Raw genomic sequence first — 16,043 nt, forward strand, 5'->3', positions numbered from 1 at the left:
AAATAAAAACAAAACAATTCTTGTGAATATTTTATTACTTTAAAATGAAATTCAACTGCAGCCAAATATTTCATGTTCTCTGTACTATGCTTTCATGACCAGGTTTCTTGGAATCCATTTGTCTTGTTTTAATACTGGCTCTGATAAGCAGTATTTAGCATTTTGGAACAGGACTATGGCTATGCTAACACAAAATGAACAAGAACAGTGCCATATGGTTAAGCACCCATTCAGACTTGGGCATGTGCGTTGGCCCATTCATTTCCTACGAGTCTAATGCACCAAAAATAGTACTTGACTCTATCATATGTTATTCCTCATTATCTATAGTATAGTAAGTGTGATTGTACTTATAAGTACACTGACAGGACCATACCGGGTGCCTAGGGGGGTAGCTGCATGACTACTGCCAAATTAATGATTTTATTCATGTCTATTCACTTTGGAGGAAATCCTTTTTTATTTTTCAGATGACAATGTACATAATTAAGCCCCAATATACTGTACCCATGTGAAATTAAAAATGTTTGTTTTGGCAGGATTCTGACATCATTATGTTTCGGTAACTGAAAGGTGTTGTTCTACTGGTAGCGGTTTTCCTTTAAATTTTCATGGTGTCCTGCTTGGCTCTAAAACATTGCACTGTGGTGCAATTTTATCAAGTTGCTATAAAAATCTGACTTTCGACATGAATTAAGGTGTCTAGGTGACATATTTTCTGAACCACAAGTGTAAAACATTCATGCATTACTGGGGGGCTGAAGGGTCAGGTTTGTTGTTTTGTAAGGACGTACTGGGAAAATATAGATAGAAATGAATGGAATGTACCCAGAAATGCATGTGCAGTGCATGTTAATAACGTGCACTATTGTGTAAAACAAGAATAGACAGTATTTTTAAAATGCAGAGCAATTTTGCTCTTTTATATGTAACAGCACCTTTGTAATCATCCCTGCCCCCCAGTCCTGTCATTAGTTCATGATCCAGCAAGATGTTGAATATTTGGCCTTGTCAGCATTGCATAGCTGCTAGTCAAAATGTTCTTGCCTAGGCCCAATCAAGCACTCTGCACTCTCACTGAATCCCTAGGGGAGCTTTGTCGAAAAGCTACAGCAGCAGATGCCTATCTGGGTTAGTAAGTATAAGACTAGGAGTTCTCTTCTTTTTCTTATAGCTCGGAGATATTTTTAACTTTTTTTTTCAATAAAACGATAAAGTCTAAATCTCAAAAGTACAAAACTACGGGCATCGAGCCTGTGAAACTGGCTGTATTCTAACTACTTCTGCAAACCCATCACCAAACCAGCATGTCATGTGCATGGTATCAAGGCTAAAATAAAACAGACGATCCAGGCAACGATTTCTTCTGTAAACTGAGCGAGGGTCAGCTGATAGTACAGTGCTGATTGCACACTTTGCTTCTTCAATTGAATGAAAGTAGCGGAAGGATGGTCCCCCTGAGAAAATACATTTAAGTAAATTATGGTTATTCATTTCATGCATCATGCTTGCAGGACCAATTCTATTACCATGTTTTTTTTTTTTACAAGCATTACATCACACAAAAATCAGGTGTAGAGGAGTAGTACAGCTTCACTGTATGGGTACCATTTCAGTATAGCAAACATTCAAGATTGAACCCAACTACTCTAGAATTAATTTACAAATACTAAAATAAAGCCATAGTCAAACCTTTAAGATATGTAAAAATTATTTTTATAGAGACCCATTTGTTTATATTATGACATGAAATGTTAATGGAAATTCATATCCAGTATATAAGTTCACTGTAAAATGAATAATGACCTGCTTGTATGCATATATGTTATCGTTGCTTCCTCTGTGGCTAAAGCTCTGAATTAAGAAGGGAAGGGTGTCTTCTACTTCATAGTTACTGTTGACCATTAGAAGTGTCATTCCACTCAAAGCTGGCATTTCAGTTCTTAGCAGATGTTGGAGATGTAAACCACCTGATAGCTTCTCGTGCCTCTCAAAAGGGATCTCTGCACACAGAATTTCAAAAGTGGATAGGTATATAGTTGAGAACTATCGCAGGGAAATCTCATCTTAGAGTATCTAAGACATTTAGGGAACCTATGGACTGACATTGCCTATTGGGCTCCACTAAAATATTTTGGTAGACCGACCTTTTAAAAAATGTTAATAATCTCCCACTATGTAATGGAACAGCAGGATACAAAATATTGCCATTACAACACATTCTATACTTATTCCATTGAATCATGCAGGTTGTATATCTTACCTGAGTCACATTCTGCTTGAAACTGCTTCAATTCCATTTCTGCATGTGGTGTAAACCTGACTTTTAACTTGGGCACGGGTGATTCTGTCACCCAATTTGGGACAAAACTATCAAAAGTGCTGGCTATGTCTTCACCATCCTTTATACTTGGGTTCACTTGATATGCAAGCTCTGTCCTTTCAGCTAGTATATTTAAATCCTTTCCTTGTTGCCTGGAAGAATATTCCTGCAATGAACATGATTCTTCCACAGGAAGAGATGATCCATCAGTAGTCTCCAAAGCCACCTTTTCCTTATGGTTATCTAATATTTTACCATGACTGCTAGATATTTCAGCTGTATCTTCCATTTCATTTTCCACACTATGACAGATTGTATTAAATTGATTTGAAGATGTCTCTTGCTGGTTTCCGGATGTATCACAACTACGCTCATGTTTCTTTTTGTTTTCTTCTGGGTCCTTAACAAATGAATGCATTGGTCTTGGTGAATCATAATCTGCAATATATGGCTTGATGTCAAGAACTGGCGTTCCTTGTATCATGTCAATTCCAGACAGATACAGTGTTCCGCCTGTAAAAAATAAATATGTACATTATAGAACTCATGCATGCTAAGATGCAATCTCCCTTATTTTAAGAAACAGTCCTCACTGAAAGTGTAACTCCACTTTCATGGGAAAAAAATAATCTAGCATATACAATTGCTACACAAATCATATTGTAATTGAATGGTATTAAAAATGACCTTTCCTTTTAAATCTGAAGCTCTGTAATTTTCTGTAAAAACGCAATGCAATATGGCAAAATGTTCTGTACACACTAATTTTACAAAATTCCTGCTAAATGCCTACTGAATATAAAAGCTTAACCTGTAAGGAGTTAATAAATAAAGATTTGAAATTTTTACATTGCGCCTTTTTGCAAAATGGTGAAGATCGAACATACGCAAAAATGTAAATATTAAAAATTTCTATAAAAATCTGAAGGTTTCATTTTTCCCTTACAGCTTTCTGAATTTCTGAAAGACCCCCCAAACCATATATTTTCTGAAAGCATATGACCTCTAGAATAAAAAGAAGGTGCTACTGATTTTTTTAGGCCCTGTGGTATTTGCGCAAAGGTTTATCAAAACAATATTTTTGCAAAAAATGCACTAAAACCAGTAGTGGCAGATAAAAACACAGCTCATTTTACAAAATTCCTGCTAAATTTAAAAGCTTTACCTGTATGGTGTTATTAAATAACAAATATTTGTCATTTTTTCATTGCACCTTTTTGCAAATTGGTGAAGATCGAACGTACGCAAACATGTAAATATCCAAATTTCTATAAAAATCTAAAGGTTTTCATTTATCCCTTACAGCTTTCAGAATTTGTGAAAGGCCCCACAAACCATATTTTTTCTGAAAGCATATGACCTCTAGATTAACAAGAAGGTGCTACTGATTATATAATTCCCTTGGTATTTGCGCAAACGTTTATCAAAACAATATTTTCGCTAAAAATACACTATTAACAGATAAAAACACTGCTAAATTACTACTAAATATAAAAGCTTACTCTGTGTGGAGTTAATAAATAAATACTTGTAAATTTTACATTGTGCCTTTTTTGCAAAATGGTGTAAAACAAACATACCCAAAAATTTCTTAAAAAATCTGGAGGTTTTGATTTTCACCTACATCTTTGTAAAATACCCCCCCCCCCCCCAACCATATATTTTCTGAAAGAACATGACCAGTAGAATAAAAAGGTGCTACTGATTTTTAAGGCCCCACGATTTTTGCTCAAATGTTTATCAAATCACTATTTTCACAAAAAACAAAAAAACAAAACAAAAATCCTTATTTGCACATAAACACAATATAACTTACGTAATTCCTGCAATTCCTGCTAAATTCCTACTAAGGCCTTGTTCAGTGGGGGTGTGCTAAAGCGTACGCCCGTGAAGGGCCATGTTTACCTGCATGGGGATACACAGGTATTCTGTGCATCCCTGTGCAGGCAGTCCTATTCAAGTAAATTGGGAAGCACCAGCTGCAAGGACAGATCTGACATCCATGCGGGTGTAGGTGCATGGACCCAAATGCAGACAGTGAGAGTTCAGGGACATGCATCCACATTGATGTCAAGTTGAAAGCAGTGGCTGTGTCCTTGCAGCTGTTGCATCTCAATTGACATGAATGGGACTGCCTGCACAGGAATGCACGGAACACCTGTGCATTTCCTTGCAGCTCCTGTGTCCCAATTTACATCAATGGGCCTGCCTGCATGGGTATGCACGGAACACCTGTGCATCCCTCTGCAGCTAAACACAGCCCTTTAGTAGTATGCCCCGCGTAAATAAGGCCTTTTTGATTTGTTATGACCTATGGTTGGGGGGGGGGGGGGGGGGCGGGCGGCAAAAGTGCACGATTGAGCCGCGTTTCTGCCACCCACGAACCACAGCCCTCAAGCTGCAGTAGGCAGTGGATGGGGGGGGGGGGTTTACATGCTGGGGCTGCAATGCTTTGCGCCCGTGGCAAAGTTGACCTGACTTGTAGCAATGTCGCCTGCTGATCGCTACACATTCAAATTATTGGGGAAGTGCCGGTTGTCCTATTTTCCATCCATCGGATCAAATAAAAATGGACGGGTGGTCTGTTTTCACCCGATCTCCCCATAGAAGAGACTGGGACTGTGTCCGTCTCCGCTCTGCACACCGGAGCAGAGACGGACCTGTCATCTGCGGGGGATTAGCAGACCGATCCCCCACTGATTCCGTTCTATGGAGGTGCCTGTGTAAAAGAGGCCTTGCATTGATTTTTGTTAACAGATACAATACATTTTTTTTTTTAACCACTTCCCGACCACCCGCTGCCTTTTTACTGCGGCAGGGTGGTTCTCCTGCGCAAACCAATATAGACCTACTTGTATATTAAGTCGCGCTATATGATAATCAATGGAGATATAAAGTCCATACAGTCCAAACAGTAAATGAAGTTGTAATCCAGGACCAGGCTCCCTTAAGGGTATATGCTTACCAGATTAAGGTAAGGTAAAGGCAGATTCTCTAGGTAAATCTTGTCACCTTGATAGTAGATCCAGGTCCACGTGAACGATTAGCTCAATGGTCATTGGATCATGGAAGTAAAGTAAAAACGCAATAGCGTAAAACCCAACAAACTGTGATTGATTTAAACACCACAGTGTTCTTTGAAAATAGGTAGAAGTGTATGAATAAACTTCCACCAATAGGATTAATCACTGATATCAGTGAATTAGTATAAAGTAAACCATGCAAAAGAAAGAAAAATTGTGTGATAGATACCCCTTACCCATAAATGATAAGGGTTAACATAAAAAACATATATGGCGTATTCTGGCTGAAGTCACCGCTTACCAGACAACAATGATTGAATAGCCAAGGTAAAAGGACAATGTTGTGAATATTACGTGCTGAACCACCACCTCTTATAGTTAGATTCTCCTCTTACCATGTGGAAAAAGAAATATATCAAAATAAGTGCAGATCACAATCCAGTGTAACACCCGGAACCAGTAACAAGACACACCAGTAGGGGTCGCCTCTTACCAAATGGAAAAAGCAGTCAAGCCTGTATGGTAATCAAGCATCCAGGAACCCGGCCCTTGACCTGGGGTGCTGTTTCCTCAGATGTATCCGGTATTGCAAGTGTTCACCAACATAAAGAAAAGAGGGCTCCCATAGCGTAAAACCATTTAAAATTTATTCCAAATAAAAGCAAAATAACTTACAAAGGACCAGGAATGAAGGAGCAATGTTGTCAGCCGCCGGCCGGACGGCTTCGCTCGTCCGCACTCTCCGGTCGCAATCCGATGACATCAATGCGCCGTGACCTAACGACGTTTCGTCACAGATGACGTTTTCAAAGGTGCGGACGGCGTACTGGACGCCATCTATTTATGCGAGGGGGTAAGCTGAATAACCGGAAGAGGGTGAGGATCATCACGCCATCTTAAGTGAGGGAATTAGGATCGGAACGATAACCCACACTCTACCCGGCAAATAACGATATACATTATACATAAGCAAAATTAAAATTGTATAAGAGCATCACGCAAGACAGCTATAATTTAGACCCATATAGTGAACAGCAAATTGATTAACAGACAAATGGTAATCATAACCACCTAAAAAGGGTCCGTCATAACGCCATCCAGTGGATATACAGGAATATTACAAGTTTAAATATCATATCAAGTACAACAGGACAGCACCAATATTAACCATCATATTGTGAATAAAGGTAGTAAATAGAAAGATTTAATGATGTGAACAAAAAATTCTTTCATTCCTAGATATTGATGTGGCCAACCCAATTGGCCCCTAATTTAGTAATTGGGCCCAACATAGTGCTAATAAAGTGAAATAAATATTGTCACACATATGTCGGTTCCAAATAGTCGATGCTGTCCCGTTACAGTGACAATTAAGTGATAATGGACTTAAAAAGAAAGTCAATATAAAAATTATAAATAATTAGAAAGAAAGGATAAATAGAACCAATTAAATTAGGTAAATTATGCATTGTCTATAAAAGGCATTTATTTCAATGTCAACATTGAGTCCAAATGGCACGTATGTTTTGGCCTGATGAATCCAGGTCATCTCTAATTTAGAGATGCCTCTAACTAGGGGTTCACCCCTCCAATGAGGTACAAATTTGTCTATCCCTAAGAATAAAGTATTCCTGGGATTTTTGTCATGGACAAGGGCATAGTGTTTGGACACCGAATGCTTGGGGAAACCTTTAAGTATATTTGATATATGTTCATTAAGTCTAACTTGTAACGGTCTTTTGGTTCGTCCTATATATTGAAGCCCGCATGGGCACTGGAGCAAATAAACAATGCCAGTGCTCATGCAGGAAATAAATGGCCTAATGGCGTGAACTCTACCTGTAGCTGTAGACGTGAAATCTTTGACTGATCTACATTTATTAGAACTAAAAGAACAGACACGGCATCTGTTACATTTATAAAACCCAGTCAACTGACTTAAAAAAGTAGGTTTGGGAGCTGGTGGTTCTAAAACATTGGGTGCCACTTTATCTCTCAAAGTCGGAGCCCCTTTGAATACCACACGTGGTCTATCTGGCAGAGTACTGCCCAGGACTGGATCATTGCCAAGAATGTGCCAGTGGCGACTAACAATATTTTTAATAGTTATGTGCTGACTTGAAAAAGAGGTAACGAAAGGTAAATTATAAGAAGAATCTTTACTGTCAGCTTTAGACACATTGTTCAGTAATTGTGTTCTATCCAATCGACTAACCTCCATAAGTGTTTCATTGAGAAATTTCTCACTGTAACCCTTATCGAGAAACCTCTCAGTGAGAATACAGGCCTGAGTTTGGAACTCCTGAAAATCACTACAATTACGCCTAATACGAAGGTATTGGCCTTTGGGTATGGCCCTCAGCCAAGGTGCATAATGGCAGCTGTCGACAGGAATATATGAATTCCTGTCGGTTGTTTTAAAGTATGTGGATGTGGAAAATTGTCCATCTTTAATGCTTATGGTAAGGTCAAGAAAATTGATAGTGGACTGACTACACTCATAATTTAACTGGATACCCCGATCATTGGAATTCAAATATTCCAAGAAGGATATCAAGTCACTGTAGTGGCCATCCCAGAGGAGGAGCACGTCATCTATGTACCTAGCCCAGAGCAGTATTTGCAGCCTGCGGTGGGCATAGATGACGTCCTCCTCCCACTGGGCCATGAACAAGTTGGCAAGAGACGGGGCATATTTAGCGCCCATGGCCACCCCAGTGACCTGGCGATATACTGCTCTGGGCTAGGTACATAGATGACGTGCTCCTTGGCTGAGGGCCATACCCAAAGGCCAATACCTTCGTATTAGGCGTAATTGTAGTGATTTTCAGGAGTTCCAAACTCAGGCCTGTATTCTCACTGAGAGGTTTCTCGATAAGGGTTACAGTGAAAAATTTCTCAATGAAACACTTATGGAGGTTAGTCGATTGGATAGAACACAATTACTGAACAATGTGTCTAAAGCTGACAGTAAAGATTCTTCTTATAATTTACCTTTCGTTACCTCTTTTTCAAGTCAGCACATGACTATTAAAAATATTGTTAGTCGCCACTGGCACATTCTTGGCAATGATCCAGTCCTGGGCAGTACTCTGCCAGATAGACCACGTGTGGTATTCAAAGGGGCTCCGACTTTGAGAGATAAAGTGGCACCCAACGTTTTAGAACCACCAGCTCCCAAACCTACTTTTTTAAGTCAGTTGACTGGGTTTTATAAATGTAACAGATGCCGTGTCTGTTCTTTTAGTTCTAATAAATGTAGATCAGTCAAAGATTTCACGTCTACAGCTACAGGTAGAGTTCACGCCATTAGGCCATTTATTTCCTGCAAGAGCACTGGCATTGTTTATTTGCTCCAGTGCCCATGCGGGCTTCAATATATAGGACGAACCAAAAGACCGTTACAAGTTAGACTTAATGAACATATATCAAATATACTTAAAGGTTTTCCCAAGCATTCGGTGTCCAAACACTATGCCCTTGTCCATGACAAAAATCCCAGGAATACTTTATTCTTAAGGATAGACAAATTTGTACCTCATTGGAGGGGTGAACCCCTAGTTAGAGGCATCTCTAAATTAGAGATGACCTGGATTCATCGGGCCAAAACATACGTGCCATTTGGACTCAATGTTGACATTGAAATAAATGCCTTTATAGACAATGCATAATTTACCTAATTTGATTGGTTCTATTTATCCTTTCTTTCTAATTATTTGTAATTTTTATATTGACTTTCTTTTTAAGTCCATTATCACTTAATTGTCACTGTAACGGGACAGCATCGACTATTTGGAACCGACATATGTGTGACAATATTTATTTCACTTTATTAGCACTATGTTGGGCCCAATTACTAAATTAGGGGCCAATTGGGTTGGCCACATCAATATCTAGGAATGAAAAAAATTTTTGTTCACGTCATTAAATCTTTCTATTTACTAAGAGGTGGTGGTTCAGCACGTAATATTCACAACATTGTCCTTTTACCTTGGCTATTCAATCATTGTTGTCTGGTAAGAGGTGACTTCAGCCAGAATACGCCATATATGTTTTTTATGTTAACCCTTACCATTTATGGGTAAGGGGTATCTATCACACAATTTTTCTTTCTTTTGCATGGTTTACTTTATACTAATTCACTGATATCAGTGATTAATCCTATTGGTGGAGGTTTATTCATACACTTCTACCTATTTTCAAAGAACACTGTGGTGTTTAAATCAATCACAGTTTGTTGGGTTTTACGCTATTGCGTTTTTACTTTACTTCCATGATCCAATGACCATTGAGCTAATCGTTCACGTGGACCTGGATCTACTATCAAGGTGACAAGATTTACCTAGAGAATCTGCCTTTACCTTACCTTAATCTGGTAAGCATATACCCTTAAGGGAGCCTGTTCCTGGATTACATCTTCATTTACTGTTTGGACTTTATATCTCCATTGATTATCATATAGCGCGACTTAATATACAAATATTCATTAGGGTGTGGTCACACTAGAAGTTGCTGCTGTTTAATTTTGCTTCCTTTAGCGCGGTTAATTTTCCTATACATACGATATAGACCTACGTCAGTCGCGTGCAGGAAGCTAGGGGGCGAAATTACAATTCCCACGATCCTATAGAGTCATACTTGTGAATAGGTGTGGCAAGTGTGGGCTGAACTGGTGGTGTGTGTGTAGCTTACAGCAGGCATTGCTAAGGGTAAAAAGTCCAGCAGTGTCCTGGCCTCTTTAAGAATAAGGTAACTGTGGGGTGGAACAGAATACTAAGTTATGATCTTGAAGATTTTCAGTGTCAATAAAAGCATTCCCAATTTAAAAGAAGAAAGGTAGTCCAAAAATTGCTTAAAATGTTAGAATGGGTAATACCATTCACATAAATAATATTATTGCTCCAAATAGCAGCCCTACATCCTTGTTGTATAGGATTATGCCCTGTATGCTAATTCTTGGCATCCTTCACGTTTCCTTTAGCCTGCAACAAATTGATGACATCATTCTCCCAAGATGCTCCTATCAGGTATAGGCATAGTCACAGTTGTCCTATAAGTAACCTCCACCTCCCTGAGTACATCCCCCCTGTTAAAATAGTTACATTCATCACTGTTCCAGTGATCTTCACTGTGTGGGCCCTGCATGTCACTGCACAGCCTTTGGAAATTAGACATCCATGACAAGCTCTCCTCATGGCACTCTCCAGCCATCCACTATAGAAGAGTGAGGCTGGGTTCACACTAGCTGCAGCCGCTCCTTTTAGGGACAAATCAGGTCCACTGTTTGGCCTGAATTTTGACCTGAAACCGAGCCAAAGACGCACAGGACCCTTTTGAAGTGCGAACCGCGGCCGCCCAGGAGGTGTGTGAACTGACTCCTTTGAGAGCCAGCACAGTCTCCCGTCATGCAAATAAGATGCGAGAAAACCCGCATCCAATTCGCATACGTGTGAACCCAGCCTAAGTCTGTAGCTGCTGACTTTTAAAAACAGCCACTCACCTGTCCCATGATTCAGCGGTGTGCTCACCCCTGACGGTTTAACCGGCTGTCTTCTTTCCTCCGTGCTGCATCTCAACTGTGGGCACACGGCTGTGACAGCTTGTGACTTCACAGCCTGTCGGCTTCTGCACGTGCGAGAGCAGCGCTGCGCATCGTGAATTGTGGATGCAGTCTTCTGGGACCTGTCAGTGCCCCAGAAGACTGCAGTAGGGAGGGAGAACTTCAGTTTCCGATTGCCTAGGCGATCGGAGTGGAAGTGGGAGTGGGTACCTGTCAAAATCGGGTACCCGCCCTCCCCGTTCCTCAAAAGTGCCAATTCGTCAAGAGAAACAGGAGCAAAACTTCCCTTTTTGGGTGGAGCTCCACTTTAACCTATAGCCCTCAACAGAAAATCGGTTATTTGCCTGATAACACTAAATACCGAAGGCCCCAATAAAACTGACTGCTCTCTGAGCCATGTTATTAAAAATAAAATCTATCTGATTGATGGTATTAACAGTTCTATTCAAAACAGTACAAGATCTATGAACTAGCAGCAAATGTCTTTGCTCACAAAATATCCCCAAAAAAACAAAGCATCAAAACAGGAAATCCCTAAGGAAACAGCTAAATATGTATTTGAAATACACATATGTTAACTGTCTTATATGCGGATAGATGCGTTATTCTGTTCAGCCACTTCTGCAATTCATATACCCCAATCAGACAGGAGAGTAACCCCACTTTTTCTTTGAGGGTCCTTTCACATATGGCACTGCTCTCCATTAAGCAGGGGATCTGAACTAATCTCCTGATAATTCGAAGCTGAACGTGACAGATGTCAGTTTTGTGACATTCATGCCCGTTCGGTTTTTGTCCACATTTTGACAGCAAACTGTGGCAGACCCGTGATGGGCAGCCAGATGTAAATAGACTTGTGACCATTTACATGAGGCTACCACCGCTTTTAGTTCGGAAAAATGGGAAAGTCCTTTTCCTTTTTTTTCCCTGGACCTGGACAGAATAAGAGGTAGGCATGTGTAAATGGACCTGCCAATAGATCTGAAAAACTGATAGACGAACCTGATTTGAAAGCCTGTGTGCAAAAGGACTTAGGGCCCTTTACAGCTGCCTGCTTTATGTGCCAAGTGTAGCAGTGCCATTCATTGTGAAAGGCACCACCACTCATTATACAGCAGAACACAATACACATATTGTCTGTTGCAGTGTGCTGCATTGTCAACAAACAGTCATGCATGGTTTTTCAGCTGTTGTGGTGTGTTGGCAACCGATTTATAATGAATCAGCTGCTGCAACACAAGTTAATGCATACCTAAACGCACCTCAGCAGAACAATAATGGGTGGCTGAGCACTTACAGTTAAGACATACAATGACGTTACCGTCTGCAGCTTGTTGATTGGACAATGAAGGAGCAATAACATACTAAGAAGTGATCAACTCAGCTCACTCTGCTCTAGCAAGTTTCCTGTCAGCACATATGAACTGGAGCACAGCTTGACTGGCTCTTTGAAACCCACTCCCTATCCCCCCAAGTAGGACTATACTTGTAAATTATGCTTTCAAAGTGTTTAGTCCATCAGGCATCACCTATAACTATACAGGTCTTTATATTTGGTAAACAACCCATTCAGAGTTATTTAATGCAAACTCTACTGTAAGCTTAGTGTTTCGATAAACAGGTCAAATTTTAAAGCGCAGATGTGTGCCCATCTGTATGCTCAGCCATTTATTTTGCATATTTGCCAAATGCCCCAAACCAAGAAGAAATCCTTAGGACTGCCATAGAGAAGCCAGAATCAAAGTGAATCTCAAATGGACTATGCCTCAGCCTGCCAAAGAAATGAAAGCTAAGCTTTTTAGTTAAAGAGATCTTATCCTGTCTTCTGAGACAGAAATGTTAAAGTGTATGTAAACTCCAACAAAGAACTTATGTGGGGTACACACAAGAAGTTTTTATTTGTTCAGCCCAGTGGTCGCCATACTAACACAAGTGATGTTAGTGCAGCAATTCCCCCTGATCTGCTATTGTGTTCTGCCAGGGGGGCTACCCCAATTGGATGCGGGTCAGATGTTGGTTTTCCAGTAGGACCATTCTACAGAAATTGGTCATACGACCAGCTTCTGTAGAACAGACTGCCGAAAATCAGCCAGCTCCTGCTGAACCAACCATTTACGGATGATTTTCGGCCAGTGCGTACCCATACTTACTGCTACCTTTTGGTCTATTTAATATACCATTGTATGTGCTTTGTTACAGATGTTTGATAAGTCCAAAGAATAATTGTTAATCCTGCCAGAAATCTTGATAACTGACAATTTCCTGTGCTATTGATGGTGCTGACAGTTATTGGTAAGTATTGTTCAAAGTTCTCTCTGCTGACTACAGACCACCTCTCCCTTATATTATGGACATGAGAGGAAATGGAGGTGTAGTAGTAGTAGCTGTAGTGCTAACACCCTTCCTGTACACGACAATACAAAATTGCAGTGAGTGAGCACTGTAAAAACGGACAGGAAGTGTATTACTGTCAGGATCACCAGGTTAAAATAAAGGGAGAAATGTAAATCACTGGTAAGCTGAAGAAATACTGTATATATATATATATATATATATATATATATATATATATATATATATATATATATATATATATATAAAAAGTAAAAAAGTTATGTTTATAGCTTTAGATGCAATTTAACACAGCTTGCTCTTTGTGGAAGAAGAGGTTAAATTATGGGTAGGCTGTTGGAATTATAGCCTACATTTAAGCATTGCAATGGCATTAGACTCCAGAAAGCACATGGGAGACCTATCCAGCCAGGACTAAAGAAGCAATGCTTAATGTTGAAGATATCAACCATGAAGACCATCAACCCAGCCTCACAGACAGAGGTAGGGCCAGAGATTAGATCTGTTTATAAATGGTTTGAATTTAAACTGTGCATACTAAAGTCAGTACCTGTTTTTGAGTCACAGTGTCATTCTCTGTGCCCACTGTTGGTATCAGCTTTCAACTCGCTCTATACACACCAATCAGCAATAACTTTATGACCATGGAGGGGTTAAATGAATAACATTGATTATCTTGTTACAATGGCATCTGAAAGTTGGTGGGGTATGGTAAACAGCAAGTAAATATTTTGTTCATGAAGTTGATATGTTGAAAGCAGGAAAAAACGGAATTTTTGTAAAATCTTACCGTAAAATTCCTTTCTCCGAGTCCTCCGACAGTCGCCGCCCCCTTCCAAGTCCTCACCAATGGGTATTGACCTTTGCTCCGCAGGAGTAGCTAGGCAACAAGAATTGTTAATACAAAAGCTTTTAGCATAGACACACCCCTAGGGGCTGTCCCCTCAGTCAATACCTCCCTGCACCAGCATTCCCAACTCAGCTTGGTAGCATAGCAGTAAGAGTACACAAAAACCCCAAAAGAGGGGCGGGGGGCGGCGACTGTCGGAGGACTCAGAGAAAGGAATTTTACGGTAAGATTTTACAAAAATTCCATTTTCTCTTACGTCCTCCGACAGTCGCCGCCCCCTTCCAAGTCCTCACCAATGGGATGTCCCAAAGCAGTGTAGACATGAGGGGTGGGAGACGCAACCGTAGAAAGGCAACGCAGTACCCACATCAGAGAAAGGAACCTTACCACAGTAAGAGAACCAACTGGGCAACAGGAAAGCTTGCTCAACAGGAGCAACAACCCAGGAAAAACAAGTAACCCAGGGGTAAAACACCCCAATAACCAATGGCCCACAAAAACAAGGGTCCCTAAGAAACTGCCGCACTGAGAACTTTACAGCCAAAGGAGGCATCAGCCGATGCCTGAACATCCACCTTATAGAACTTTGAGAAGGTGTGAACGGACGACCAAGTCGCCGCCTTACACACCTGGGCCACAGAAGCCTGATGACGGTAAGCCCAAGACGTACTCAAAGACCTGGTAGAGTGCGCCTTCACAGGGAAGGGAGGAACCTTCCCCTTCAAGGCATAGGCTTGTTCAATGATCTGTCTGATCCATTTGGCGATGGTCGCAGCCGACGCCGCCATGCCCTTCCGAGGTCCCTCAAGAAGGACAAAGAGGGAATCCGACTTGCGAAAAGATTTAGTGGACGACAGGTAGACCCTGATCGCCCAGACAACATCCAAGGAATGTAAGGCAACCTCCTTCGGATGCTTAGGCTTCGCGCAGAGCGAAGGCAAGACAATGTCTTCATTCAGGTGAAATTCCGAGATCCGTTTCGGAAGAAAAGATGGGTTAGGCCGCAGGACCACCTTATCCTTGTGGACCACCAGGTAGGGAGAGTTGCAGGACAAAGCCGCCAGCTCCGACACCCTGCGAGCCGAAGCGATCGCCACCAAGAAGGAAACCTTCTTGGACAACAGAGACAACGAGATCTCCCTGATCTTTTCAAAGGGAGCCTGTTGCAACACGGACAGAACCAAGTTCAAGTAAAGGTTCCCTCCTAGGAGGGGCCAAAATGTCGCACCCCCTGAACAAAGGTGCTGACCAATGAATTAGACGCCACAGGGCGTTGAAAGAGAACGGCCAGCGCAGAAATCTGACCCTTAATCGTGGCCAACGCCAAACGCTGGTCCACTCCCGTTTGAAGGAAAGCCAACACTCTCGACACCGAGTATGAGCGAGGGGAATACCCCCTGGACTCACACCAGGAAAAATACGCCTTCCAAGTACGGTAGTAAATCTTCCCCGAAGAGGCTTTTCTAGCCTTGATCAAAGTGGGAATGACCTCAGGGGAGAGACCCCTATCCTTCAGGACCTGGCTTTCAACAGCCAGGCCGTTAAAGCCAGCGACTGTAAAGCAGGATGGAATATCGGCCCTTGAGACAGGAGGTCTTCTCGAAGTGGCAGACGCCACGGAGCGTCGACTGCCAGATTTACGAGGTCTGCGTACCAAGACCGGCGAGGCCAGTCCGGCGCCACCAGAATCACTGTGTGCGGTTCCGAGGCTAACCTGCGAAGAAGCCTGGACAGCAGTTGAATCGGTGGAAAGGCATACATCAGACGATACTGATGCCAGGGCGCCACTAACGCGTCTGAGGCGTCTGCCCGAGGATCGCACGTCCTTGCCACGAACCTTTCCACCTTGTTGTTCAAACGAGACGCGAACAGGTCCACATCCGGGGAACCCCACTTCGCGCACAACATCTGGAAGACATCCGGGTGAAGGGACCA

At 41.5% G+C, this 16,043-nt stretch overlaps 1 protein-coding gene across 1 annotated transcript in view; it reads right to left on the reverse strand.

Annotated features, from left to right (window-relative positions):
• Positions 1-1,222: 1,222 nt before the first annotated feature.
• TRMO (tRNA methyltransferase O) overlaps positions 1,223-16,043 on the reverse strand; it is a 42,246-nt gene continuing 27,425 nt past the window's right edge. Inside the window, exons 4-5 of the mRNA XM_082263502.1 lie at positions 2,264-2,836; positions 1,223-1,457 (exon numbers count right to left, since the gene is read on the reverse strand). Of these exons, the coding sequence (XP_082119628.1) occupies positions 1,240-1,457; positions 2,264-2,836 (791 nt within the window). The 3' untranslated portion in view covers positions 1,223-1,239. The remainder of the gene's footprint in view (positions 1,458-2,263; positions 2,837-16,043) is intronic.

This window comes from Pelophylax lessonae (assembly GCF_965119305.1).
Source record: "Pelophylax lessonae genome assembly, chromosome: 1".
NCBI lineage: Eukaryota > Metazoa > Chordata > Amphibia > Anura > Ranidae > Pelophylax > Pelophylax lessonae.